The 26950-nt window shown below is 40.7% G+C and overlaps 2 protein-coding genes across 5 annotated transcripts in view; both read right to left on the reverse strand.

Annotated features, from left to right (window-relative positions):
* The window catches only part of BICD1 (BICD cargo adaptor 1), a 121239-nt gene extending 114724 nt beyond the window's left edge, over positions 1–6515 (reverse strand). For both annotated transcript variants that reach the window (XM_070756429.1, XM_070756428.1), the window contains exon 1: positions 6240–6515. In XM_070756429.1, coding sequence (XP_070612530.1) covers positions 6240–6452 — 213 coding nt within the window. In that variant the 5' untranslated portion in view covers positions 6453–6515. The remainder of the gene's footprint in view (positions 1–6239) is intronic.
* Positions 6516–25001: 18486 nt separating this feature from the next.
* Positions 25002–26950, reverse strand: part of RESF1 (retroelement silencing factor 1) — a 34021-nt gene continuing 32072 nt past the window's right edge. For all 3 annotated transcript variants that reach the window (XM_070756425.1, XM_070756427.1, XM_070756424.1), the window contains exon 6: positions 25002–25995. In XM_070756425.1, the coding sequence (XP_070612526.1) occupies positions 25838–25995 (158 nt within the window). In that variant the 3' untranslated portion in view covers positions 25002–25837. The remainder of the gene's footprint in view (positions 25996–26950) is intronic.

Below are 26950 nucleotides of genomic sequence, written 5' to 3' on the forward strand. Positions count from 1 at the left end.
TGCAGAAGCCAAGTTTCTGGCACTGTGTATCTTGTTTGTGGCTCTTTTGGGCACGGCATAATTTTTGGCACTGTGGATGTGTGCCTAGGAGGCGTGCCCACGTGGTGCGGGGAGAAGCGAACCGACAGCGAGGTAAGTTAGAACCCTCCCCTGACTTCACCCAATAGAAAACCTACAAGCGGTAGAAAACTAACAAGCTGTTCAAGTTCTCTCTGGACTCTTTACAAGGTTTGTGTATCTCTATTGTACATTGTATAGACACATTGCTAAAACTGGATTATCACAGGGTAAATCCAATTAGGAGATTATTTCCAAACTGATAAGATTTATCAAGTTATTAATTCAATCCCATTTTACTTGGTTGTATTTCAGAACAGTTCATTTTTAACACAAGCAATTAAACTTTTTAAAAAATAGCACGTGGCTTTTTTAGTGTATATAAATAAGGCTATCATTTAGTTACAGAAATCTTATAGGCTTTAATCATTGAGTAAATCCAAATGTATCTGCATGGCATTTACACAAAGACATGGAAAAAACATTATTTTATTTTTAAGTGATGCTATCATGTTTAGAGAAAATGTTTTAGAAGAAATATGATTTTTTTCCCTTTTAAAACATTTTCACTAAACATGAGAGCATCTTTAAAAATAAAATAATGTTTTCTCCAAAATTAATGTTTGCTCCAAATTTCTTTACAAAATAGGCACAGTAACTTTTCTTTTGCACTTTGTACTCAATCAATGCATGTCTCTTTACTATGAGTATGTTTTAAGGAAAACATGCGTTGGTCTATCCTATTTATATATATTATTTTGCTATGATGGATTTTAATAAGGCCTTTTGATAAGCACTTTATAAGGCCTTGATAAGGCCACACTTGGAATACTGCATTCAGTTTTGTCGCCACGATACAAAAAGGATTTTGATACTCTAGAAAGAGTACAGAGAAGAGCAACAAAGATGATTAGGGGACTGGAAGCTAAAACATATGAAACACGGTTGCAGGAACTGGGTATGCAGGTACCTAGTTTAATGAAAAGAAGGACCAGGGAAGACATGATAGCAGTTTTCCAATATCTCAGGGGTTGCCACAAAGAAGAGGGAATCAAGCTATTCTCCAAAGCACCTGAGGGTAGAACAAGAAGCAATGGGTGGAAACCAAACAAGGAGAGAAGTAACTTAGAACTAAGGAGAAATTTCCTAACAGTCAGCATGGTTGATCAGTGGAACAGCTTGCCTCCAGAAGTTGTGAATGCTCCAAAACTGGAAGTTTTTAAGATGTTGGATACCTATCTGTTTGAAGTACTGTAGGGTCTGCTGCCTAAGCAAGGGGTTGGACTAGAAGACCTCCTAGGTCCCTTCCAACTCTGTTGCTGCTGCTGCTATTGCTGCTGCTGCTGCTGCTGTTGTTGTTGTTGTTGTTGTTGTTGTTGTTGTTGTTATTATTATTATTATTATTATTATTATTATTATTATTATTATTATTATATCAGAATTTACAGGTAGTTCTCCACATACAATTCTTCCGTGAACTGCTCATTCAAAGTTACAGTGGCCTGGGAAAAAGTGACTTATGACCATTTTTCACACTTACGACCATTGCAGCATCCCCATGGTTCCATGATCAAAATACAGATGTTTGGCAACTGATTCATATTTAATGAAGGTTGCAGTGTTCCGGGGATCGTGTCATCACCTTTTGCAGCTTCTGACAAGCGAAGTCAATGGGGAAGCCAGATTCACTCAACAAATGTGCTGATAACTTAACAACCGCAGGAATTCAGTTAACAACTGTGGCAAGAAAGGTTGTAAAGTGGAGCAAAAGTCACTTAGCAACTGTCTCGCTTAGCAACATACGTTTGGGGGTTAATTGTGATCATCCATCAAAGACTATCTGTACTATTTTATGAAAATGCTGAAAATTACCTGGAAAAATTACCACTGCCATTTCTTAAAAAAAGGAACAATGAGACCTATATACACTGCTCAAAAAAATAAATGGAATACTTAAGCAACACAATATAACTCCAAGTAAATCAAACTTCTGTGAAATCAAACTGTCCACTTAGGAAGCAGGAACCGTCTTCTACCGCACGAATCCCAGCGGCCGATAAGGTCCCACAGAGTTGGCTTTCTCCGGGTCCCATCGACTAAACAATGTCATCTGGAGGGCCCCAGGGGAAGAGCCTTCTCTGTGGCAGCCCCGGCCCTCTGGAACAAACTCCCTCCAGAGATCACAACTGCCCCCACCTTCCTTATCTTTCATAAATTGCTTAAGACCCACTTGTATCGCCAGGCATGGGAGAATTGAGATACCTCCCAAGGGCTTATATAGTTTTATATATGGTATGCTTGTGTTGTATGATTTTAATGATGGGTTTTCTTTAGATATTTTTTAAATATTAGATTTGTTACATTGTTATATTTTTATTATTGTTGTTGTGAGCCGCTCCGAGTCTGCGGAGAGGAGTGGCATATTATTATTATTATTATTAATAATAATAATAATAATAATAATAATAATAATAATAATAATAATATTAAGCAACACTGATTGACATTCAATTTCACATGCTGTTGTGCACATTCAACGTTGTACAGAACAAAGTATTCCATGAGAATATTTCATTCATTCAGATCTAGGATGTGTTCTTTGAGTGTTCCCTTTATTTTTTTTGAGCAGTATATATAACAGCATCCAAGCATCGCCCTGATGCTTCTTCATGAATGCAAATGAACTATATGTCGCTACAACCAGGGTATTGGACATCGGCAGGGAACACCTTGGAGTCTTCGGAGAGGGGCGGCATACAAATCTAATAAATTATTATTATTATTATTATTATTATTATTATTATTATTTACCTCTCCTCCGAGCAATTGAGAAGTTTCTTCGTTTACTCACATACTCAGGTTTCCACTGGAAATGACCTTTCTTTATTTTCACTTCCTGGTTTATGAATACTGTACAGTATATGTCATCCTCCTCCATGCCAACCTGCCTAGTCATTCTCTTGCTCCTGATGAACGGTTCAGCAATGCATTGTTTCCCCCTGGAGCTATCATATGGCTTGTGATAGGACATAGAGGAAGGATATACATCTCCAGACTATACTCTGCCAAGCAAGTGTGCAAAAAAACCCCAAACCCCATCCATCCTTTGATATCCTGCTAATACATTTCACCATAGTACAGTGGTACCTCTTCTTAAGAATGCCTCTACTTACGAACTTTTCTAGATAAGAACTGCGTGTTTGAGATTTTTTTGCCTCTTCTCAAGAACCATTTTAACTAGGGCCTTCCAACATTATTATTTGTTATTTCAGAGGAAGAAAGTGTGCTTTGGATGTGATCTGGCACAAATCATTAATGAGGTGGTTGCTGATGTTCTCAGGGAAAAGGATTTGCCTTGCAGTTCTTAGGTAGTTCTTAGGTACCACAGATACAGTGGTACCTCTACCTAAGATCACCTCTACTTATGAACTTTTCTAGATAAGAATCAGGTGGTCAAGATTTTTTTGCCTCTTCTCAAGAACCATTTTCCACTTACAAACCCGAGCCTCCAAAATTGTAGCCAGAAAAGGCAGGGAGAAGCCTCCATGGTGCCTCTCTAAGAATCTGCTGGGAGGAGACAGGGCCGGAAAAGACAGGGAGGAATCTAGGAATCTCCTGGGAGGAAACAGGAGATCGCACACATTATTTGATTTTACATTGATTCCTACGGGAAAAATTGCTTCTTCTTGCAAACCTTTCTACGTAAGAAGCTGGTCATGGAACGAATTAAGTTCATAAGCAGAGGTACCACCGTAACTAACGTCGATGTCACTTTTATTTCATAATGTCTCCTTCAAGCCTAACTGAACTCACAATGACTCCGTAGACAATCCATGTAGCTTTCCTGGCCATGGTGGGGAAATCATTTCCACTGTTCATGTGCAAAATGTTTTTCAACTTCTAGTTTCAGCTGTGATTCTACTATTTCCAGGTGGTCTCCAGATCAAGTACCAATCAAAGTCAATCCTGTTAAATGTTCAAGATCTGTCACATGGTTGATGCTGTCATCTAGCTGGCTTCACAGCATAGATGTATGTTAGATCTTTTAAAAAGATTTTTAAAAGCTGAGTCAAGGTGGTGTAGTGGTTAGAGCACAGCACTGCAGGCTACTTCAGCTAGCTGTAGTTCAGCAGTTCAAATCTCACTACCGGCTCAAGGTCAACTCAGCTTTCCATCCTTCCAAGGTTGGTAAAATGAGGACCCTGATTGTTGGGGAAAATAGGGTGATTCTGTAAATCACTTAGAGAGAGCTGTAAAAACACTATGAAGTGGTATATATGTCTAAATGCTATTGCTATTCCTATTTAGTCCTACTTTTATTATTTTTATAAATAAGTCAAAAACAGTGAATATGATTAATGGGCCTTATTCCTTCTAATTTCCCTAAAATTAGGGAATTTTCTGTTCCTATCAGCAATAGTCAGCTTTATTCAACAAGTTCACTATCTTCAGTGGGAATTACGAGAGTTGTAGTCCAACACATCTGACACATATAGACATACACAGAAATTTCTACTAAACTTTAAAGCCAGGACCCAGAAGGTTTGGGATAACAAGATCAAATTTTGACTTGAGTCTCCATCCCAAAGAATATTGCCAGTTTGGTATACAGTGTTCCCTCGATTTTCGCGGGGGATGCGTTCTGAGACCGCCCGCGAAAGTCGAATTTCCACAAAGTAGAGATGCGGAAGTAAATACACCATTTTTGGCTATGAACAGTATCACAAGCCATCCCTTAACACTTTAAACCCCTAAATTACCATTTCCCATTCCCTTAACAACCATTTACTCACCATTATTACTGGTACTCACCATTGAATAAGACACTGATATTTATAAACATAATTATTTATTAACAATATGATGTCATCGGGTGGAAAAAACATGGTGTAGAAAAACCCCCGCGAAGTATTTTTTAATTAAATTTTTTTTAAAAACGGTGGTATAGGCTATTTGCGAAGTTCGGACCCGCGAAAATCGAGGGAACACTGTACTGATGAAAGTTTTAGCTGGCCTAGAAACCAGGGGACTGTGAGTCCTAGTCCTGCCTTAGCCATGGGGGCAGTTAGGTGACTTCAGGTCAATTACTCTATTTTAACCCAATCCACCTCACAGGGTTGTTCTTGTGGGGAAAACAGAAGGCATTACTGTATATATGCCTTGAACTATTTATAAAGTAATAAAGTAATAAAAGCAGGGTGTAAAAACATCAATTAAATAAATATTCAGGCAAGAGATCAACAACCACTGATGTTTTCTGTGGGCATTTATGTTAAAATTGAGCACATATATTTCATTGTGTCATATTTATCCCCATACTAATGGATACCAGAATTCACCTTTAGGCTTCTACTATTTGTAAAATATAATATATGAATTTAGATGAATTTAGAAGTTACCATTTGATGAATTTATCATAAATATCAATCTGCAATCTATCAGCATGATCAGCAAATTATGAGATTATTAATCTTTGCTTGTATCTTTTCAATAATACGCAAAACAAATATAGATTGTTCAGTGACATGAATAGATTACATACATATTAGGTTTTTTTAAGGCAAACTTGATTGACCCAGATCAAATACATCTTACTAGGCAGAAATGGCTGCCTATGATGGATCCCATTGACAGGTAAATTGTAAAAGGATGAAAACAAATGTAATAAAGAATCGTTAGGGTGTTTTTTAATGTAAAGATGTTCATATTTCTTTTTTTAAAAAAAATTTCTGAATATAAACCAAGCTATTCAGTATACTGTACATGTTTACCCTCAAATATCAAAAAAACAAAGTCAAATCTATACATAGTTAAACAGTACGTGTGTTGCCATATTTTGATCAGTAATACGTTTAAAATATCAGATTACTAATAACTTTTAAGCATCTTTGTTGACCAGTGTTGGTCCCTGTATCTTGCATGAATCACTGCCATTTCAGTGTCAGCATACATTCACTTTGAAGATCCAGATTCAGAATTACATTTGGCCTACAATACACTTCTTTTTTAGACGAAATAGTTCAGGACCTATCACAAAGCAAGGAGATCTGAAGGATATATTCCTTCCCTTTCTTTTTTCAAGCACCAGGAATCAAGACAGAAAACAAACAAGAAAGGATGGTACCATATTGAGATGGGGAAAACGAAGGATGAAATCAACCGGGTTTTCCAAGCCAACTCACCTCTCTCAGCTGCTCCAGCTCCTGTTTGAGGACGTCATATTCCGTTTCTAGCTCATCGTACTGCTGCTTAAGGGTCAGCTTCTCTTCCAAGACCACCAAGCCATATTCGGCCGCCTGGATCTTTTCATGGGTGGTCTCCGTCAGCTCTTTGGTCAACCGCTCGATCTCCGACTTATAGTGATCCAGGGTCTCCAAGATCTTTTCTGCAGCCATGGCTTTGGGAGGGTGATGGTGGTGGTGGCAGCAGGGAGGGGAGGGGGCGAGGAGGAGGTGTGGAGCGGGGGAGGGAGGGAAAGGAGAAAGAGAGAGAGAATGAGAGGAGGAAAAGATGGGAAGAGGTGGGAGGGAGGGATGAAGGCAGCCAACAGAGTGGGTGGGTGAATGGATGGGTGGATGGATGGGTGGTTGGATGGGTGGGTGGGTGGACGAACAGCAGTCCGCCCTGGGATGTGGGGCAGTTACCTCAACTTAAGGCCGAGGGAGAGGAGGAGGGGATGCGAGATGAAGAAGAGGATGAAAGGGGAAGGAGTCCGGGCCCCCCCCAAGGCGGCTGCACCATTTGTCCTCCGGCCGCTCCCCAGAGGGACGGCATCCTTGCTCCGTGGATGGAGGGGAAGGAGAAGTCGGGAGGGGGCCGCTCTCCTGGCCCTCCCCTCCTCCACCCCCGCGCTCAGTTTCTGCTTATTCAGCGGCCCCCGTCCGCCATGTCTCCCGGGCAGCTTCTCCGCAGTCTCGCCCGCTCGTCGGTCCACCTGCTCTCGCTCGCTCCCTCCCTCCCTCCCGCTCCCTCTCCCGGCTGCTGCCGCTGCAGCGCCAAAGGGGGCGGGGGAGAGGCTGGAAAGGCAAGTCAATCAATAGAGCAGCAGCCCTGGCTATATATGGTGCAGCCTCGGCCTCCGGGTCCCCACGAAATCGGGGGGGAGGAGGACGGTTGGAGGGAGGCAGGGAGGGAGGAAGGAAAAGGGGAGAGAGGAGGGAGGGAGGGAGGAAAGAAGGAAAGAAAAGTGGAGGAGGGAGGAAGGAAGGATGGATGGAGGGAAGGATGAATGGAAGGAAGGATGGAGGGAGGGAGGAAGGAAAGAAAGAAAGAAAAGTGGAGGGGGAGGAAGGAAGGATGGATGGAGGGAAGGATGAATGGAAGGAAGGATGGAGGGAGGGAGGGAGGAAGGAAGGAAAAGGAGAGAGGAGGGAGGGAGGAAGGAAAGAAAAGTGGAGGGGGAGGAAGGATGGAGGGAGGGAGGGAAGGAAGGAAGGAGGGAAGGAGGAAGGAAGGAAGGAAAAGGAGAGAGGAGGGAGGGAGGGAGGGAGGAAGGAAAGAAAAGTGGAGGGGGAAGAAGGATGGAGGGAGGGAGGGAAGGATGAATGGAAGGAAGGATGGAGGGAGGAAGGGAGGAAGGAAATAAATAAATAAATAAATAAATAAAAGTGGAGGGGGAGGAAGGAAGGATGGATGGAGGGAAGGATGAATGGAAGGAAAGAAGGAGGGAGGGAAGAAAGAAAGAAAGAAAAGTGGAGGGGGGAAGAAGGAAGGATGGATGGAGGGAAGGATGAATGGAAGGAGGGAGGGAGGAAGGAAAGAAAGAAAGAAAAGTGGAGCGGGAGGAAGGATGGATGGAGGGAAGGAAGGACGGAGGAAGGAAGGAAGGAAAAGGAGAGAGGAGGGAGGGAGGAAGGAAAGAAAAGTGGAGGGGGAAGAAGGATGGATGGAGGGAGGGGAGGATGAATAGAGGGAAGGAAGGAAAAGGGGAGGGGGGATGCCTGGCACTGGGGAAATGATTGTGAAGTTTTCTCTCTCTCTCTCCTTCAAATTCTTAAAAGCTGTCAGGGGAGACATTTAAAAGAGATACAGCATTTTTTTCACACGGTGTAAAATTAATCTCTGGAATTGATCACAGCAAAGGAAGGTTCTGGCTACTAAATTTTGATACTTGTCCAATGCGCTTGGATAAACTCTTGAAGAAAAGTCCAAGAAGAGCTGCTGGTCTTAGACTCAAAGTATCCTCTGGGTTAGAAGCAAAGATACCTCCGAATTCCATATACAGGAAAACAACAAGAGGGGACGGATACATCTACACCTCTTGCATACTAGGGTCGCCCAGAAAGTAATGCACCACATTTTTTCCTTCAACAATTATTTATTGAACACAATGAAAGTTACACACAAGAAAGAATGATGTTTCTTCTACACTCCCTATTTTTCCACGTAATCTCCATCCTGTTCTATGCCTTGTTGGTACCACTCCTTGTTCTGGGTACGAAGCCATTTCTTCTCTGTACAAATCACCTCTAATGACCCCACCCTCTGCGCCCGGCGACTAACCGTACTTCTGTCGACTGTAGATTCTCCATAAACAGTACACAAAAGTTTGTGAATGTCCCCAACATTTTCTTTCTCCGCAGTGCGAAATTCAATGAGGACACGCTGCTTGTAACGTACATCACTTAGAGATGCCATTTTGAAACCCTGCTGACGCTACGCTATCTGTCTGAAGAAATGCAAAATTTACACATGCACTCCTGACAATTCAAATAATGTACATCTAAAGTTTCGCATTCATATCATTACTGTAGGTTGAGAAAAAAATATGGTGCATTATTTTCTGGGCGGCCCTCGTACAAGGGATATCTTTGGCCCCTATGAGAAGGAGTTGCTGTACTGTTAAGGTGGGTCTCAACCTGATATATCATGAAAGTTCTTATGTTCTATGCAATTATAAGTAACATAGACATTCTTAATCTGCCCAACTTCAAAGCAGTGTTCTGTTTTTGTTCTACGTTCTGCAAAGTCGGTGATGCCAGCAGTGACGTCATTTCTAATGGGAATATTAAAAGAAGAAGAGTAGAAAATGGAAAACAGTGGCTATCAGTATTTATGCCATCATAAAACATGATATTTTGCTTTGAGGATATTTGTTTCCACATTACTTCTCTTTCACACCCAAAGGGTTTTCCCGTTAGATCACAGGAATATTCCCAATGCTGAATTACTGTACCTATTCAGAAAATCTTCTATTATTGTTGAGCCTAATAATCCCAAAGGTTTATTTATTGCTGTGCTTAATTACATAGTTCGTCATGACAATGGACAACTCAACAAATCAACTGCTTCCCCACAAATGATGAATAAACAAGCTTGGATGGTTATGCCAATATCTCTTGGTCAAAGAACTCCCTTACTAAAACCCCAACATCTTGTTCTGATTCTGTATCCCTTTAAATTTATAAGTAATGTATGAATATCAGATAGCAATAGCACTTATTTATTATTATTATTATTATTATTATTATTATTATTATTATTATTTATTAGATTTGTATGCAGCCCCTCTCCGCAGCTCACAACAGTGATAAAAAACAATACATGGTAACAAATCTAATATTTAAAATCCAAAAATAACAATTTTACATTAAAAAGTCTAAAAAAATCCCAATATATAAAAACATACACACAATCATATCATACATAGGCAAGGGGGAGATGTCTCAGTTCCCCCATGCCTGACGGCAGAGGTGGGTTTTAAGGAGTTTAGGAAAGGCGGGTGGGGGCAATCCTAATCTCTGGGTGGAGCTGGTTCCAGAGGGTCGGAGCCACCACAGAGAAGGCTCTTCCCCTGGGTCCCGCCAGACGACATTGTTTAGTCGACAGGATCCAGAGAAGGCCACCTCTGTGGGACCTAACTGGCTGCTGGGATTTGTGCGGCAGAAGGCGGTCTCGCAGATATCCTGGTGTGGTGCCATGAAGGGCTTTATAGGTCATTACCAACACTTTGAATTGTGACCGGAAACTGATCGGCAACCAATGCAGACTGTGGAGTGTTGGTGTGACATGGGCATACCTGGGGAAGCCCATGATTGCTCTCGCAGCTGCATTCTGCACGATCTGAAGTTTCCGAACACTCTTCAAAGGTAGCCCCATGTAGAGAGCATTACAGTAGTCGAATCTCGAGGTGATGAGAGCATGAGTGATTGTGAGCAGTGACTCCCAGTCCAAATAGGGCCTCAACTGGTGCACCAGGCAAACCTGAGCAAACGCTGGAAACACTGGGAAATCATGCACATGTCTTAGCTTTGTTGAAATAAACAATACTTCACCAGCATATCTTGCATTATCATTATATCTCTGATTCATACCCATTATTTCCTTTGATGGTACAGTGGGGAAATTACAGTCCTGCTTTAAATCTGTATATTTGTTTTCATCTTTGTTTAAACTGTGAGTACAATTCCGATTATGTTATAAATAGAAGCTGAGATTCATTGCATTTATCCATCAGCATGGGATGAGAGCACAGCCTATAGGCTTTGCCTCCTATTTTAACAAGCTGGTTGCTATGGAATAAACGCTGCCTGTTCCAATCACAAGGAAAACCTGGGGCTAACTATTGTGCTTGTGAAGTAGGATTGGGAAAGCAAAAAGTGACATATTTTTGTATTGGGTTCATATTTTATTTATAGTATGCCTGTGCACCATGTCTTGCTAGCAGTGGCCAACCAAAGCTAAGAGATTCTTTCATCCATTGCTAAGAAGTGTTGTGGTTAGCTCTGGCCCAGCTCCTACCCCAAGGAATGTGCAGGTGGATGTGGGGGAGACATCCACATGCTGCAGGCCTGTTTTGCTCCCAGTGGAATCTGCCAATGAAGTCTCCTCTGACCCAGGAGGCCTGAGTGACAGGGAGGAGGAGAGTTTGGCAGACAGCCCAGGAGGAGATCAAACATCTGTATCATCTCTGGATTCTGAACAAGAATTAATGACCCATCCACGCATGCGTAGAGTGATGCATAGGAAGCAACAACTAAAGGATTATTACAAGAGAAAATGAGGCCACCTGTGGTTGGGCGGGGCTGCTGTAATTAGTGCTGCTGCTATAAATAGCAGCGTGTGGGTTTGACCGTTGTGGAGAATTATCTGATCGTTTGTGTTTCAGGAATGTCTTGCTGACTCCGGCCTTTGTTTGTTGACTTTTCACCACTTTGAAACCAAAGCAGAGCAAAGTGTGTTTCACTTCGTGGAAGAAGAAGGGCTGTGACTTTCTTCACAGCTGCAAGCTAAGTACTTACGAACTGATAAGGGACTTGTACAAACTACCAGGTTGTTTTGGGACGAGTGCTCTTTGTAATACAAAAAGAGTGCTTAGTTTATTTTGAATTTTGTGATAAAGAACATTGTTTTGAATTTTCAAACGTGTGTGTGTGTCTGAAATTTGTACCTTTGAATTTTTGGGAGGCTCCTACCGGAGAGTTCGGCAGAACAAGATGTTTATTTGCTACAAGACTTAAAGTACTCACAGAGAAGTATAAGGGAAATATCAGCCAAATACATATCCATTCTAATGCCAAATCATGGAGAAAAATCTATCTATGTAGTCACTAGAAGTTGAAAATATCTTGATGGCACATAATCAATCACTGTACTGCTAGAGGCTCCATTGAGGCAGAAGGCAACCCCCAGCTGGTCCAATTAAATGAAGCACCTTCTAACCCATTCTATACTTAAATCCTTCCTTGCAATCTGCAGATGTCCTTGACTGATGTTTATATTTTGTTTTGATCATGCATTTTTCCTTAGTCCAAATGACAAGAACGTCATTATTTGGGTATGTCTGAGTCTTTGTAGATCTACTCCATCATGATCCCCTTATCCCCAAACAACTATCCCACGAACTTATAAAATAACATTATGAATCATTGATAAAAGAATGAACAAATTCAAAATGACAAAATTTAAACTCTAACTCAAGTTTAGAAACTCAAAACTTTCATCTATGCTGCTAGTAAAGATCTTAAAAGCTGTAGAGTAATCGGGTCAACTGATAAGTTGACACTATTTACGACACCTGATAAATTTATAGCTATGAATTTATCTCTTCTTTCTTTCTTCTTCTTTCTTTTATTTTTAATTTTTCCTCTTCTCTTTCCTTTCATTTTTTCCTTCCTTCTCTTTCTCTTTCTTTAGCTTTATTTCCTTTTATATATGTAGAAACATAGGAACATACAGTGGTACCTCTACTTAAGAACTTAATTCGTTCCATGACCAGGTTCTTAAGTAGAAACATTCTTAAGAAGAAGGAATTTTTCCCATAGGAATCAATGTAAAAGCAAATAATGCATGCAAAACCATGAGAAAAGAAATAAAAGCTTGGAATTTGGGTGAGAGGAGGAGGAGGAGGAAGAGAGTGGCTGCCGAAGGAAGAAGGTGAGGTGAGGGGAATCAAAAAAATCCAAAACTTTAAGGGTTAAAAAAAGGGGGGGGACGACTCTGAGACGGCGAGGAAAAGCACGCGCCTCCAATACACCTGGCGCGAGGCTGCCTCCCGTACACTGGCTGCTGCTGCTGCTGCTACCTGCTGCCTCTTCCTTCCCATGCTGAAGGGCTCCCCTCTCCTCTCACTCGCTCGCTTTGTAGCCGGCGCCTTTCTTTCACTGTGGTGACTCCTCGGCTGTCCAGAGCGAAGGGAGCATTTCTTTTCTCTGGGTGCTGGCAGAGGTTTGTTCCCTGTCCAAACGCCCAGAGAAAGGGAAATGCTTCATTCGATCTGGACTGCCAAAGCCTCCTTAAGTGCCACCAAAAGGCTCCTCTGGCAGCCCAGAAAAGCCCGAGATGGCCGGGATTAAAAGGGGAATGGCAGGAAACTGGCTGGGCCTTCGTGCCACTCTCAAACTTCCTGGGAAAATTTTCCGGGCTCGGGTTCTTAGGTAGAAAATGTTTCTTAAGAAGAGGCAAAAAAATCTTGAACACCTGGTTCTTATCTAGAAAAATTCTTAAGTAGAGGTGTTCTTAAGTAGGGGTACCACTGTAATTGGTTTTAGGATATTTTGTACTGTTTTTTATATGTTGTAAGCTGCCCCGAGTCCTCAGAGAGGGGCGGCATATAAATCCAATAGATAGATAGATAGATAGATAGATAGATAGATAGATAGATAGATAGATAGATAGATAGATAGATAGATAGACAGACAGACAGACAGACAGACAGACAGACAGACAGACAGACAGACAGACAGACAGACAGACAGTCAGTCAGACAGACAGACAGACAGACAGACAGACAGACAGATAGATGATTGATAGATAGATAGATAGATAGATAGATAGATAGATAGATAGATAGATGATAGATAGATAGATAGGTAGAGATAGATGATAGATAGATAGATGATAGATAGATAGATATAGATGATAGATAGATAGATAGATAGATGATTGATTGATAGATAGATAGATAGATAGATAGATAGATAGATGATAGATAGATGATAGATAGATAGATAGATAGATAGATAGATAGATAGATAGATAGATAGATAGATAGATAGATAGATAGAGATAGAGGATAGATAGATAAATAGATAAATAGATAAATAGATAAATAGATAAATAGATAAATAAATAGATAAATAGATAAATAGATAAATAGATAAATAGATAAATAGATAAATAGATAACAAACAAACACACAGACACATCTTTTCATGAGCCAAACTCAGAGTGCAAACCTTTTGGCTGGGGTTTTATTGTCTTTTGGGTTCAATGCCGTTCTGCATCTATTAATGCTTTACTCAGGCAAGAAACACCTCCCAGTCTGAGTCTTTGTTAGAAGCAGCTTGACGTGTGGAATGTACCTCCAGGGAAGCCTGCTAGACAGCATCAAGGTCTTTCTTTCCTCCTGTGGCTTGAGAGCTAACCAGGCAGCAAGATGTCAAGGTAAAAGGAGAATATTGTCCCTTCACTGATGTATTGGGAAAATCTGAGACTGGGCTGATTAGCAAGCAAGTCACGCAATCACATTAAGAAGCTTGTCAATGTAGATCCATGCCTTGAAGCTGAAAGAAGGAGGGAAAAGTCCTGTTCAGAATCTGGAATGGCCAGAGATGATCCGGGCCAGTTAAAGCATGTTAGATTACTCACCATCCATGGCAGTGATTTGGTAATTCCAAAAACAACATAATTATTCTGCAGCAAGGGGGGGAAAGCTGTATCTACTTACATAGAGAAAATTACGTATATTCTGCAGCCCTATTCCGTAGGATTATTGTGAAAAAGTCAACTAAACAAGGCCAGAATATGTCAAAGTTTTTCTAAGGTTAACAGTGACAAATTGGAAAGAAAACGTAAAAGAATTTTAGCACCTTTTTGCTATATATTTGGGGTGAATGGAAAAGAGAAGATTGATGTTAAGTCAAAAAGAAATAGAGGGGCAGAGATGTTGTTACAGCTCAAGAAGAGGAAACAGAAGGATTGCTGTGTTCTTTTTTTATAGGAATAATTAATATATTATTCTGGTGCCATGAAGGGCTTTATAGGTCATAACCAACACTTTGAATTGTGATCGGAAACTGATCGGCAACCAATGCAGACTGCGGAGTGTTGGTGTAACATGGGCATATTTGGGAAAACCCATGATTGCTCTCGCAGCTGCATTCTGCATGATCTGAAGTTTCCGAACACTTTTCAAAGGTAGCCCCCTATATGCCACCTATAGAACATTTTAATTGTGTTTTCTTTATATGAGGTTGTCCCTTTCTTCTAACTGCTTTTGGAATATGCACCCACGCAGTACTTACAAAAACTCTTAAATGTGCCAGAAATGGTTTCCTCCCATATAGCACTGCATATAGAGCATCAATAATTGAGGAACTCCACAGCCTATTAATTAAATAATTAGCAGTCAATATGGTTTCACCCCAATGTGAACTGCTCAGACTAGAATCCTCCACCAGTGAGTCCTTCAAAGTTTATAAGACTCCATTCTGCCTTTCAACAAAACCATTTTCCCCTGCTGTGTATGGATTTGTGTGTCTGTATTTTATTCCCAACTGTCCCAACCAGTAATGGGGAACCAAATTTTTTACTGCCACAAAGTGGGTGTGGCTTATTTTGTGGGTGTGGATTAATGGTCATGTGACTGGGTAGGAGTAGCTTGCCGGCCATGTGACCAGGTGGGAGTGGCTTGAACGATCATCATCATTCAAGTGAACTGTTAAATTCAAGGAAGGAGGAAAGAGGAAAAAAGCAAGGTGCAAAAGACGCAGCAGCGGGGGGGGGGGGAAGAGAGACAAGCTGAGACCAGTAATCCAGGAAGTGACAGCTGCCGATCAGCTGGAGCTGCGCACGCATCTTCATTTCTGCGAGTGGAACTGCGTTCCACCCCATCCTGCCTGCTGCCCACCCCTGGTCCCAACCATTGTTGAAAGCTTGTTGACATATCTTCTTTCTATGAAGCTTCCCCATTGCTTAAACTTCTGTAGCACCTGTTTTACTTTTTAGTAAATAGCAGAACCCAAACTTGTTATAGTCATCTACAATGATCAGTGCATACTTTGCTCCTCCCAAACTGGCTTGCATTGGACCAACCAAATCTGCATGTACTAGCTGTAGAGCTCTTGTTTTCTGCCTTGTGCTACTTTTGCTTATCAGGAATGCCTTGGTCTTTGATGATTTGAATATTGCACAGTCCAAATAAGCCTTACATCCTTTTAAGTTAAACCTTTCTGCAAAATGTTCCATTGTTTGCAAAACTCTGAAGCTCCGGTGTGTCTTATATAAGAGCCGGGGTGGCGCAGCAGGTAGAGTGCTGTATTGCAGCCCACTGAAGCTGACTGTAGATCTGTAGGTCAGCAGTTCAAATCTCATCACCGGCTCAAGGTTAAATCAGCCTTCCATCCTTCCGAGGTGGGTAAAATGAGGACCCGGATTGTGGGGGCAATAGGCTGGCTCTGTTAAAAAGTGCTATTGCTAACCTGCTGTAAGCCGCCCTGAGTCTAAGGAGAAGGGCGGCATAAATATTGGAAAATAAGTAAGTAAGTAAGTAAGTAAGTAAGTAAGTAAGTAAGTAAGTAAGTAAGTAAGTAAATAAATAAATACTCCAAAAATTACGGTAGCTCTAAACTTTGTTAGCATTCATCCCGATTCCTGGTTTTCATGAATTATGAAGTATAAAATGCGGCTCAGAAATCTTCAATTGGCTTTTTTTTTTTCCCTATGCCTTGTGGAGCAAGAAAACTTTAAGCGAGTTTGGCATCTTCTTTAAAATACAAAAGAGTTGTTTGATTCTGAAAAACCCTGTGTTATATATCCCTTCCCCCTTTGGCATGCTATTTGTGCAAATGGCAAAATGACATCATGCAAGAAACCTCTCCTCTTCCTTCTCTCTCCCTGATTTCCTTTGTGTGTTTTGTTTTCACAGAGTTCCTTGACATATATTGGGCATCAAGTCAAAACCAAGCTTCTGAAACCATTTTTTAAAGGGAATTGGTGAAATATTTCTTCCAAGGATTTATCCTGCTTTCTTCTTCTTGGAATCCAATAAAGCATTGATGCTAATGCAAGCAACCCATTCTCTCCTTTTATCTGTCTGTCTGTCTGTCTGTCTATTTTTCAACCTCTATGCTGCCCAATCCCAAAGGACTCAGGGCGGCTTACAACAAAATATAAAAATACAGTTAACAATAAAAAGAAGTCCAATATAAATTAAAACAATAACCCCAGTAAAAAGTCACAACTATAGATCTACTAATGCCAAAAACACCTTCTTTTCAGATACTCGTGTCTATATCTAACCCTCCTGACCCTTGCATCTAACAGGGGATCCTCCTTCTCTAATTCCCCATTGTCCTCTGACTCACTCAATCCCATAACTGGGGATACTAGTCTCTGGTGGGTCCTCAGTCTCTAACTCTTCCCCATTCTCACTCTCAGACTCGAGTAACAAGAACACTGGCCTAGGACACCAATACATATCCATCTACTGGTCCTCAAAATCCGTGACCAGCTGAGACGGATTTGGACCATTCACAACAGCAACCACAGCTGGGACTGGCAATACTAAGCCAAGCATCACAAAATTGTGATGTTATGACATTATTTTTTGTTATTTTTGCTACAGTCGTCAAACAAATCCCTTAGGTAGTTAAGCAAGACATCCTACGTAGCTTCTGCTCTGGCAATCTCACACTACTCACAAGAGCCTACAAAACTTTTGCCCGACCCATCCTTGAATACAGCTCATCTGTCTGGAACCCATACCACATCTCGGACATCAACACCCTTGAAAACGTCCAAAGATATTTCACCAGAAGAGCCCTTCACTCATCCACTCGAAACAGAATACCCTATGAAAATAGACTAACAATCCTGGGTCTAGAAAGCTTAGAACTATGGCGCCTAAAACACGATTTAAGTATTGCCCACAAGAGCATATGCTGCAACATCCTACCGGTCAATGACTACTTCAGCTTCAACAGCAACAACACAAGAGCACGCAACAGATTCAAACTTAATATTAACCGCTCCAAACTTGACTGTAAAAAATATGACTTTAACAATCGAGTTGTCGAAGCGTGGAACTCATTACCGGACTCAATAGTGTCAACCCCTAACCCCCAACATTTCTCCCCTAGACTATCTACGATTGACCTCTTCAGGTTTCTAAGAGGTCAGTAAGGGGCGTACATAAGTGCACTAGTGTGCCTTTCATCCCCTGTCCAATTGTCTTTCCTTTATCTCATATATCATATATATTTTCTTCCTTTCATATATCTTCTCTATTTTTACATATTATCTTTATATATATTACTTCATGTCTATTCTCTTCCATATGTATTGTGTATTGGACAAATGAATAAATAAATAAATAAATAAATCCTGTGACTGCCACTTGCCATTTTAAGGTCAGCTTCTCAGTTGACATTGCTTATTGGAAGCCAGCTATTAAGTACCCAAGTATTGATCACATGATTGGGGGATGTTGCAATGATCCTAAATACAAGGACTAAAGTTACTGTGCTTAGCCTGCATGCCTATTAAACGTAAAGTCAATCTTCAATCAGATTGCATAGCATATGGTGTGATTTTAATCTTTATTTTATACGTTCATCCACTGTTATGAAGCAAGTTAATTTTGTTAAAAGTTTTTGGGGTAATGTTTACTAATTCCTTATGATGCCGGGATTGATTATTCTGGTGCATCAGAAATCCATTCTTCCTTTAATACAAAATAGCTTTCATAAACAGAAATTTCCCTAGTACAGAATGCAGCAACTATACTGTCATCTAGTGGAATTGACAATAATATCCTGTAATCCTTTTCAGCATATCGTGTATCTTTTTATTTTACCTACTCTTGTCTTTGTTGTCTTCTGTCTCACCACTGTTGGGGTGGAGTTTTGTGGAAGTTTCACATGCAGTCCAAAATCTGTGCATGTGTGCCAGCCAGCTGATTTTTGGCTCACACAGAGGCTCTGGGAGGGCATTTTTGGCTTCCAGAGAACCTCCGGGAGGATGGGGGAAGTTGTTTTTACCTTCCCCCAGCTCCAGGAAAGCCTTTGCAGCCTGGGGAGGATGAAACACGAGCCTACTGGGCCCACCAGAAGTTGGGAAACAGGTCGTTTCTGTCCTCCAGAGGGATTGCAGGGAGCAGGGGAAGCTGCTTTTGCCCTCCCCAGGCATTGAATTATGGGTGTGGGCACTCACACATGCGCGGTAGTGTGCACGCACAATTTTTCTGCACCCGAGGAAAAAAGGTGCACCATCACTGCTCTACGGTAAGGCCCAAGAGAGAGTATAAATATACAGTAGTACCTCTAGATATGAGTTTAATTCGTTCCAGAACGGAGCTCGTATGTCGATCAGCTCGTATCTGGAACAAATGGCTTTAGACTTTGTTTTTCCCCCGAGATAACCAGAAGCAAGGATTCTTGCGCCACCTAGTGGAAGCTCGGCTCGTATCCCGAATTTGAGCTCAGGTCTGGAACAGAAATTTCGCTCCCGTCGTGGCTCGTAACTTGGAATACTCGCATGTGGAGCAGCTCGTATCTAGAGGTACCGCTGTATATCTATTTCCATGTGGTCAGCTATCCAGAATCACACGTGCTTGGTGGTTCTGCTTCCTTTCAAGCAGGGGAAACATGTTAACATTAAACATGTTACCATTCACATTAAGCAGTTAACAGTTCTGTGGGGAAATTAATACATTTAATTCAATGACAAAAGAACAGAGGCAGATTCAAAGAAGAGTGGCAGAAATGGGTTTTTGAGAAATGATTCATTTTACTGGAACAGAGGCAGGGGTCAAGTATAAACTGAGGAAGCAGAGAAATGAAAATAGAAAGATGCAGCATTAAAGTGTTGGCCCAGCCCAATATTGGACTCGTGTTACCCAGAGCAGTTTGAGCCAATAATCACACTTCTTTGTAGAACTTCTTTTTATTCATGTTATCAATAGAATTGTCGTGATCTGGACAGCTCTATGGTTTATCTTTTTTTCAGCAGAGAATGATCCCATGAAGTTTAAAAGTGTTTCTATTCTGTATTGTTTTTTATTCTGGAAAAATAATGGTGAGCTTAGAAACATAGAAACATAGAAGACTGATGGCAGAAAAAGACCTCATGGTCCATCGAGTCTGCCCTTATACTATTTCCTGTATTTTATCTTACAATGGATATATGTTTATCCCAGGCATGTTTAAATTCAGTTACTGTGGATTTACCAACCACGTCTGCTGGAAGTTTGTTCCAAGAATCGACTACTCTTTCAGTAAAATAATATTTTCTCATGTTGCCTTTGATCTTTCCCCCAACTAACTTCAGATTGTGTCCCCTTGTTCTTGTGTTCACTTTCCTATTAAAAACACTTCCCTCCTGAACCTTATTTAACCCTTTAACATATTTATCGTATAATTCTGGTGAGTTTCGTGTCCAGCAAGGAAATACCAGGCCGAGTCATCGAATCACAAACCTGTTTACTGTTGAAATGTTTCATTCTTGTCACTTTTTCTCTTTTAATTGCCAGAAAAAGAGTACATATCCTAGAAGAGCCCTCTCTGGGATACATATTGTACACTGGTGTTTGAAAAATCCTTTAATCTGAAAAATGTTGGAATTAAAGACAAATCATTCCAGGATGCAAAGAGGTCTGACTGCCTGTTTATTGCTTTTTATAGTTTTCCAAAAGAACAACAACAACAACAGGATTTCCTCAGCTAGCTTTACCATAAGTGTCCTATTGTTTCAGCCTAGATAAGATGTACCAGAGAATGTAATTTGTAATTCTGACCATGTAAACTGAGCGAGATGATTTAGGAGCAAGGGGCCTTTTTAGGGCAGGCAGTTTTCTACTCATACCATTCACAGGGTCGCCATTCCTACAGAAGAGTATCAAGAGAGGTGTTTATGCACCCCAACTGGAAGTCTCACATACATCTTTTAATTATGTTGTGTGGGGTTTTTTGTTTTGTTTAAAAGCATTATAAACTTTCAGTCAAAGCAAACCTCTAGAATAGAATAGAATAGAATAGAATAGAATAGAATAGAATAGGGAGGATAGAATAGGGTAGGGTAGGATAAGGTAGGGTAGGGCAGGGTAGGGAAGGTAGGTAGGGTAGGGTAGAGTAGGGAGGATAGAATAGGGTAGGGTAGGATTGTCACGCTGGAAATTGCCAGCCCCCATGACATTGAGAAACATCCAGTAGTTAGAGAGTTAATTCTGTCTAGTAAGGTAGCTCCTCCTGTGTGATGTAATTGTTTGCTCACATCCTGCTCTTCTCCAAGAAGAAGGGCTGTCCTTATTCAGAGGACATATTCTTTTCTATACATCCTAGCCAGAGGATGTGCTTTTCATGTCTCTCCAGACATTTATTTGTTTTTATACTTTTCTAATAAAAAGTAACTTGTTCATTCGAACATGCTTGTCTGTACTTCACTATTCATCCCCTCTGGAAGCTCCCGGCTCACTCCTCACGGGCTGAGCGCCTTGTCTAAGGTAAGGGGGTCTTCTAAATCCCGACAAGGATAAGGTAGGGTAGGGCAGGGTAGGGAAGGTAGGTAGGGTAGGGTAGGGTAGAGTATAATAGAATAGGGTAGGGTAGGATAAGGTAGGGTAGGGCAGAGTAGGGAAGGTAGGTAGGGTAGGGTAGGGTAGGGAGGATAGAATAGGGTAGGGTAGGATAAGGTAGGGTAGGGCAGGGTAGGGAAGGTAGGTAGGGTAGGGTAGAGTAGGGAGGATAGAATAGGGTAGGTTAGGGCAGGATAGGGAAGGTAGGTAGAGTATGGTAGGGTAGAGTAGAATAGAATAGGGAGGATAGAATAGGGTAGGGTAGGATAAGGTAGGGTAGGGCAGAGTAGGGAAGGTAGGTAGGGTAGGGCAGAGTAGGGAAGGTAGGGTAGGGTAGAGTAGAGTAGAGTAAAATAGAATAGATTGGCCAAGTCTGATTCACAAGGAATTTGTCTTGGTGCATATGCTCTCAGTGTACATAAAAGAAAAGATAAGTTCATCAAGAATCATAAGGTACAACACTTAACGTTAGTCCGGGTACAAATAAGCAATCAAATCATATTAGGAACAAGTCAATATAAATTGTAAGGATGCAAGCAACAAAGTTACAGTCATACAGTCATTAGTGGGAGGAGATGGATGATGGGAATGATGAGAAAATTAATAGCAAAGCAGACTTAGTAAACAGTTTGACAGTGTTGAGGGAATTGTTTGTTAAGCAGAACGATGGCGTTTGGGGGAAAAAACTGTTCTTGTGTTCTTGGCGTGCAGTTCAGTGCTCTATAGCCTCGTTCTGAGGGTAGGAGTTGAAACACTTTGTGTCCAGGATGTGAGGGGTCTGTAAATATTTTCACAGCCCTCTTTTTGACTCATGCAGTATACAGGTCCTCAATGGAAAGCAAGTGGTAGCAATTGTTTTTTCTGCAGTTCTAAGTATCCTCTGAAGTCTGTGTCAGTCTTGTTGGGTTGCAGAATCAAACCAGACAGTTATAGAGGTACAGATGAGAGACTCAACAATTCCTCTGTAGAACTGTATCAGCAGCTCCTTGGGCAGTTTCACCTTTCTGAGTTGGCACAGAAACAACATTCTTTGTTGTGCTGTTTTGATGACATTTTTGATGTTAGGTGTCCATTTTAGCTCTTGCGATATGGTAGAATCTAGAAATTTGAAGGTCTCTGTTGTCTAGTATTGTAAGAAGTGGAAGTATGCGAGGGTTTCTCCTAAAGTCTACCACCATTTCTACAGTTTTGAGTGTGTTCAGTTCCAGATTGTTCCAGTCGGACCACAAGATTAGCTGTTCAACCTCTGGTCTGTATGTGGATTCATCATTGTCTTGAATGAAGCCAATCATTGTTGTTGTTAAGATATTCATGAATTAGGAGAGCCAATGGTAACAACGTCAGCCAAGGAATAGCAACTAAGTCAGCCAATAGGAGCTAACCACTTCTGAGTCTGTGTAGAGGACCCGTGTTGACGGAACCTGGAGAAGGCTGACGCTGTGGGACCTGGGACTGGACAGAACTGGGACTCATATGGCAGAAGGCGGTCCCGTAAGTAATCTGGTCCGATGTCATATAGAACTTTATAGGTCATAATCAACATTTTGAAGTGCAGCCAATGCAACCCGCAGAGTACACATGTGGAGAAACATGGACGTACCTAGGAAGACCCATGATTGCTTGCACGGCTGAATTCTGCACGATCTGTAGTTTCCAAACACTCTTCAAAGGTATCCCCATGTAGAGAGCATTGCAGTAGTCGAACGTCAAAGTGATAAGGGCATGAATGACTCTGAGTAGAGACTCCCTGTCCAAATAGGGCCACAACTGGTGCACCAGGGGAACCTGGGTGAACGCCTCCCTCGCCACAGCTGAAAAATGATGTTCTAAGACTAGCTGTGGATCAAGGAGAACGCCCAAGTTGGGGACCCTCTCTGAGGAGGTCAAAAGTTCCCCCTCCTGGAGTTATGGACAGGCAGATGGAGTTGTCCTTGGGAGGCAAAACCCACAGCCACTCTGTCTTGTTCGGGTTGAGTCTGAGCTTGTTGACACCCATCAAAACCCTAACAGCCTTCAGACACCGGCACATTATTTCCACTGCTTTACTGAGTGGACACAGGGTAGAAATGTATAGCTGAGCATCACCATGTTTTGGCAGTGTAAGTGTTACAGATTACAAGATAATTTTTAAAAAAATATGAACACACACACAATATAAAACAGGTGGAATGTATGTCTAGTTTCTACTCACCATATATTGTCTTACCTAGTCCCATCATCCCATCAGTTGTCGCAAGTCAGTTTCATTAACCGAATTCATCCTTTTATCCATAATCTCAAAGTGAATATGGTCCACCATGTACCGGTACCAATTTTGCATTGTCCATTTTGTCGCATCCTTCCAACCCAAGACTATTACTGCATGAACACTTTCTATTGCTGCTTGTTTTATTTCTCTAAATTCTCCCATCACATTGCTTTTAACTAATACAGTGTTCCCTTGATTTTCGCGGGGGATGCGTTCCGAGACCGCCCGCGAAAGTCGAATTTCCACGAAGTAGAGACGCGGAAGTAAATACACCATTTTTGGCTATGAACAGTATCCCAAGCCTTCCCTTAACACTTTAAACCCCTAAATTGCAATTTCCCATTCCCTTAGCAACCATTTAGATTATTATTCACCATGTTTATTTATTAAAGTTTATTAAAAAAATGTTTTTTAAAGGCAGACGAAAGTTTGGCGATGACATATGACGTCATCGGGCGGGAACAACCGTGGTATGGGGAAAAAACAGCGAAGTATTTTTTTAATTAATATTTTTGAAAAACCGTGGTATAGACATTCCGCGAAGTTCGAACCCACGAAAATCAAGGGAACACTGTACTGCCATTTCCTTAGTAATTATCCATAGTATATTTAACATCCTATTAATATCCTCTTGCACTTACTTTTATTATTTATTTATTTATTTTATTTATTATTTAGAGTTGTATGCCGCCCCTCTCCGCAGACTCGGGGCGGCTTATGCACTACCAGGCATTCCCAAAGCATATGCATGAATCAAAGAGCCGGGGTGGCACAACAGGTAGAATGCTGTACTGCAAGCCACTGAAGATGACTGTAGATCTGTAGGTCAGTGGTTCAAATCTCATCACCGGCTCAAGGTTGACTCAGCCTTCCATCTTTCCGAGGTGGGTAAAATGAGCACCAGGGTATGAAAGTAAAAAGTCTAACATGGTATATAAATTGGACAAGGCCATTGATGGACTGAAGCAGTCAGCCAGGAATTGGAATATATGTCTAGATAAGGCATTGAAGGGTCTTGGGTTCAAGAGTTGCAAGGCTGATGGTTGCATATACACTGGAAAGTTACGAGGTGGGAATTCTAATAATTAGCATGTGTAGATGATCTTGTTCCATTGCAAAGTATGTGTCACGGTAAAAGGAATACTCAGGTATCTGGAGGTAACTCTGAATGTGGGTCTTCAAATACAAGTATCTGAAGAATATTAAATTATGTATCTTCTTGTCATAAAGGTAGGAGGGTTAAGATATTCATGAGCTGGGAGAGCCAAGGGCTTAAATCCATTAAAAAATTTAAATCCATTAAAAATTCATAAAATTCTTCTACAGTACTATTGTACTCTATTAAAGAAACTGGTAGGATATCACATGTAGTTCCAGCTGAGAAACATTATAGAATGGATGTTTAATGCAAAGGGTGGGTTTTAAAAGTCCAAATACTCGTTAAATACATAAAAAATATCGTTAGAGATGCAGTCATTGGTATATAGAGAGGAGAGAAAGCACACAACCTTGGGGGTGAACTGTGCTAATTGTATAGGTATGTTGTTGTCTTCTGTTTCTTTTATTGGAATATTTTTATGGCAATCAATTTTGAAGATAAGTCGTTATGCACAAAATGTCATTTATAATCTTAACCAACCAACTTAAAATTTGAGCCAGTAATTTTTACAAATACACAAAAAATACTTATGATAAAAAATAAACATTTTTAATTCTGTAAACAAATAATACCATTTGAAAGTGACTAAACATTTACTCAATACACATATTGCTGTCAAAATAAAGTAACAAAAGTGCCAAACAGTAAAAAGGCACAACATTCAATACCACAATAGTTTCTAGGTACAACTTTCTGTTACAGTTAGCTAATATAGCTTACTGAGGGATTTGTTTTGTAAAAATAATTGGAAGAGTCCAAATGAAATGCTTGTAAAAAGAATTCTGAATGAATATTTCAAAATATATTTTCATTTAAATCATAGCAACCATTTCAAAAATAGCCCCTTTACTTTTACCTAGAATCCTTTCCCCCAAAAAACCCAGTATGTAATGGATTACAGTACAGTAAAGAAAAATGGATTCTCTGGTATGGTTCTAATGTCCAAACAAAACAGGTAGCAGCTAATAAACTCCAATACTCCTTGATAAGCCTACTATGGCTTGTTACTAACTTTTTTTTATTAATGTGTTAATTATTTCCACAACATTTAATAAAGTACAGCTCCGTTCCTTTAAAATGTCTACATAAAAATGCAAACTATTTGGCATCGTTTTGAACTGGCCAGTTATTGAACTTAACTGTATCTAACAAAATCTCCAACAGTTGAAATGATAATGCATTCCAGAATTCAACAATTAACATACCTACGTACTTAAATAAGCAAACTTAAGATAGTGGTAGGCATGAAATAAATTATGGAAGGTCACATAGATGAAAGTCACACCTTATTACAGGCCTGAGTCATCAGGACATTCAGATAAGCACATGCAGTCCAAAACATGTTGTTTACAAAAGATAGCTCCTAGTTTACGGGACTGCTATCCAGGCTTCGGCTCCTTTTTTCTAGATGCATTTTCCGATAGGTTTCAAAGGTGGCTTTGGAATCCTTCATGGACCCCTGGAATACTTCATTTCCTTCCAATAGTTTTATTGCCGTGTCAATTGGAATGTCATCATTAACTGTAAGATTAGCAACAAAACCATGCCATTATTTTAGTTTGGTATCTTACAATAGAAATATGCAAACAGAATGTGTATTTTGCTCCATGCAGATAACAAATGCATTGTATTCAAAAATTCAGTGGGACCATGCTGAGCAGATTACAGTCTGGATGAACCAAAACTGGAATTGATTCAATTGTTAAAAGCTTTGGAAGTAAATAGGACAATGATACTCTGTCCCCTTCCTCCTCTATGAGGATTGTGAACCTGCCTTCATATATTCATAGCAACTTTATCTTATCTCCTTTTAGCTGACATGCATCTAGCTGATATGAGCCGGGATGGTGCAGCAGGTAGAGTGCAGTATTGCAGGCTACTGAAGCTGACTGTAGATCTGTAGGTCAGAGATTCAAATCTCATCACCAGCTCAAGGTTGACTCAACCTTCCATCCTTCCGAGGTGGGTAAAATAAGGACCCGGATTGTGGGGGCAATATGCTGGCTCTGTTAAGAAGTGCTATTGCTAACCTGTTGTAAGCCGCCCTGAGTCTAAGGAGAAGGGCGGCATAAAAATTGAATAAATAAATAAATATTGATCCCTTCCCTTATCTGTAGATGAATGCTGGGACTTTCTCCTTGCAGTAAACCCCGTGGGGTGCACTGGTAAAATCTCACAGCTTTTCACTGGTATCATGGAATACAAAGCTTTATGCTTCCAAAGCCAAATGACATTAACAACTACTGAAACCAACATCAACCTTTATCTCCTGGAGAAGGTAATCAAATACAACTAAATGACTATTCTGCACAGTCCTCAAAATCAAATTACCAATAATCTGTTAAAATATTTGTCAGTACTACGAACTTCACTGGTTTGGGTTTGTCAATATATAAACTAACCAGCAATGTATGTTTGAAGAATTTAGCACAATGTTGCTTTAAGGGCTGGTACTGCAATTAGCTATAAAAGGGAG

The sequence above is a fragment of the Erythrolamprus reginae genome, chromosome 6 (genome assembly GCF_031021105.1).
Source record: "Erythrolamprus reginae isolate rEryReg1 chromosome 6, rEryReg1.hap1, whole genome shotgun sequence".
Classification (NCBI taxonomy): Eukaryota; Metazoa; Chordata; class Lepidosauria; order Squamata; family Dipsadidae; genus Erythrolamprus; species Erythrolamprus reginae.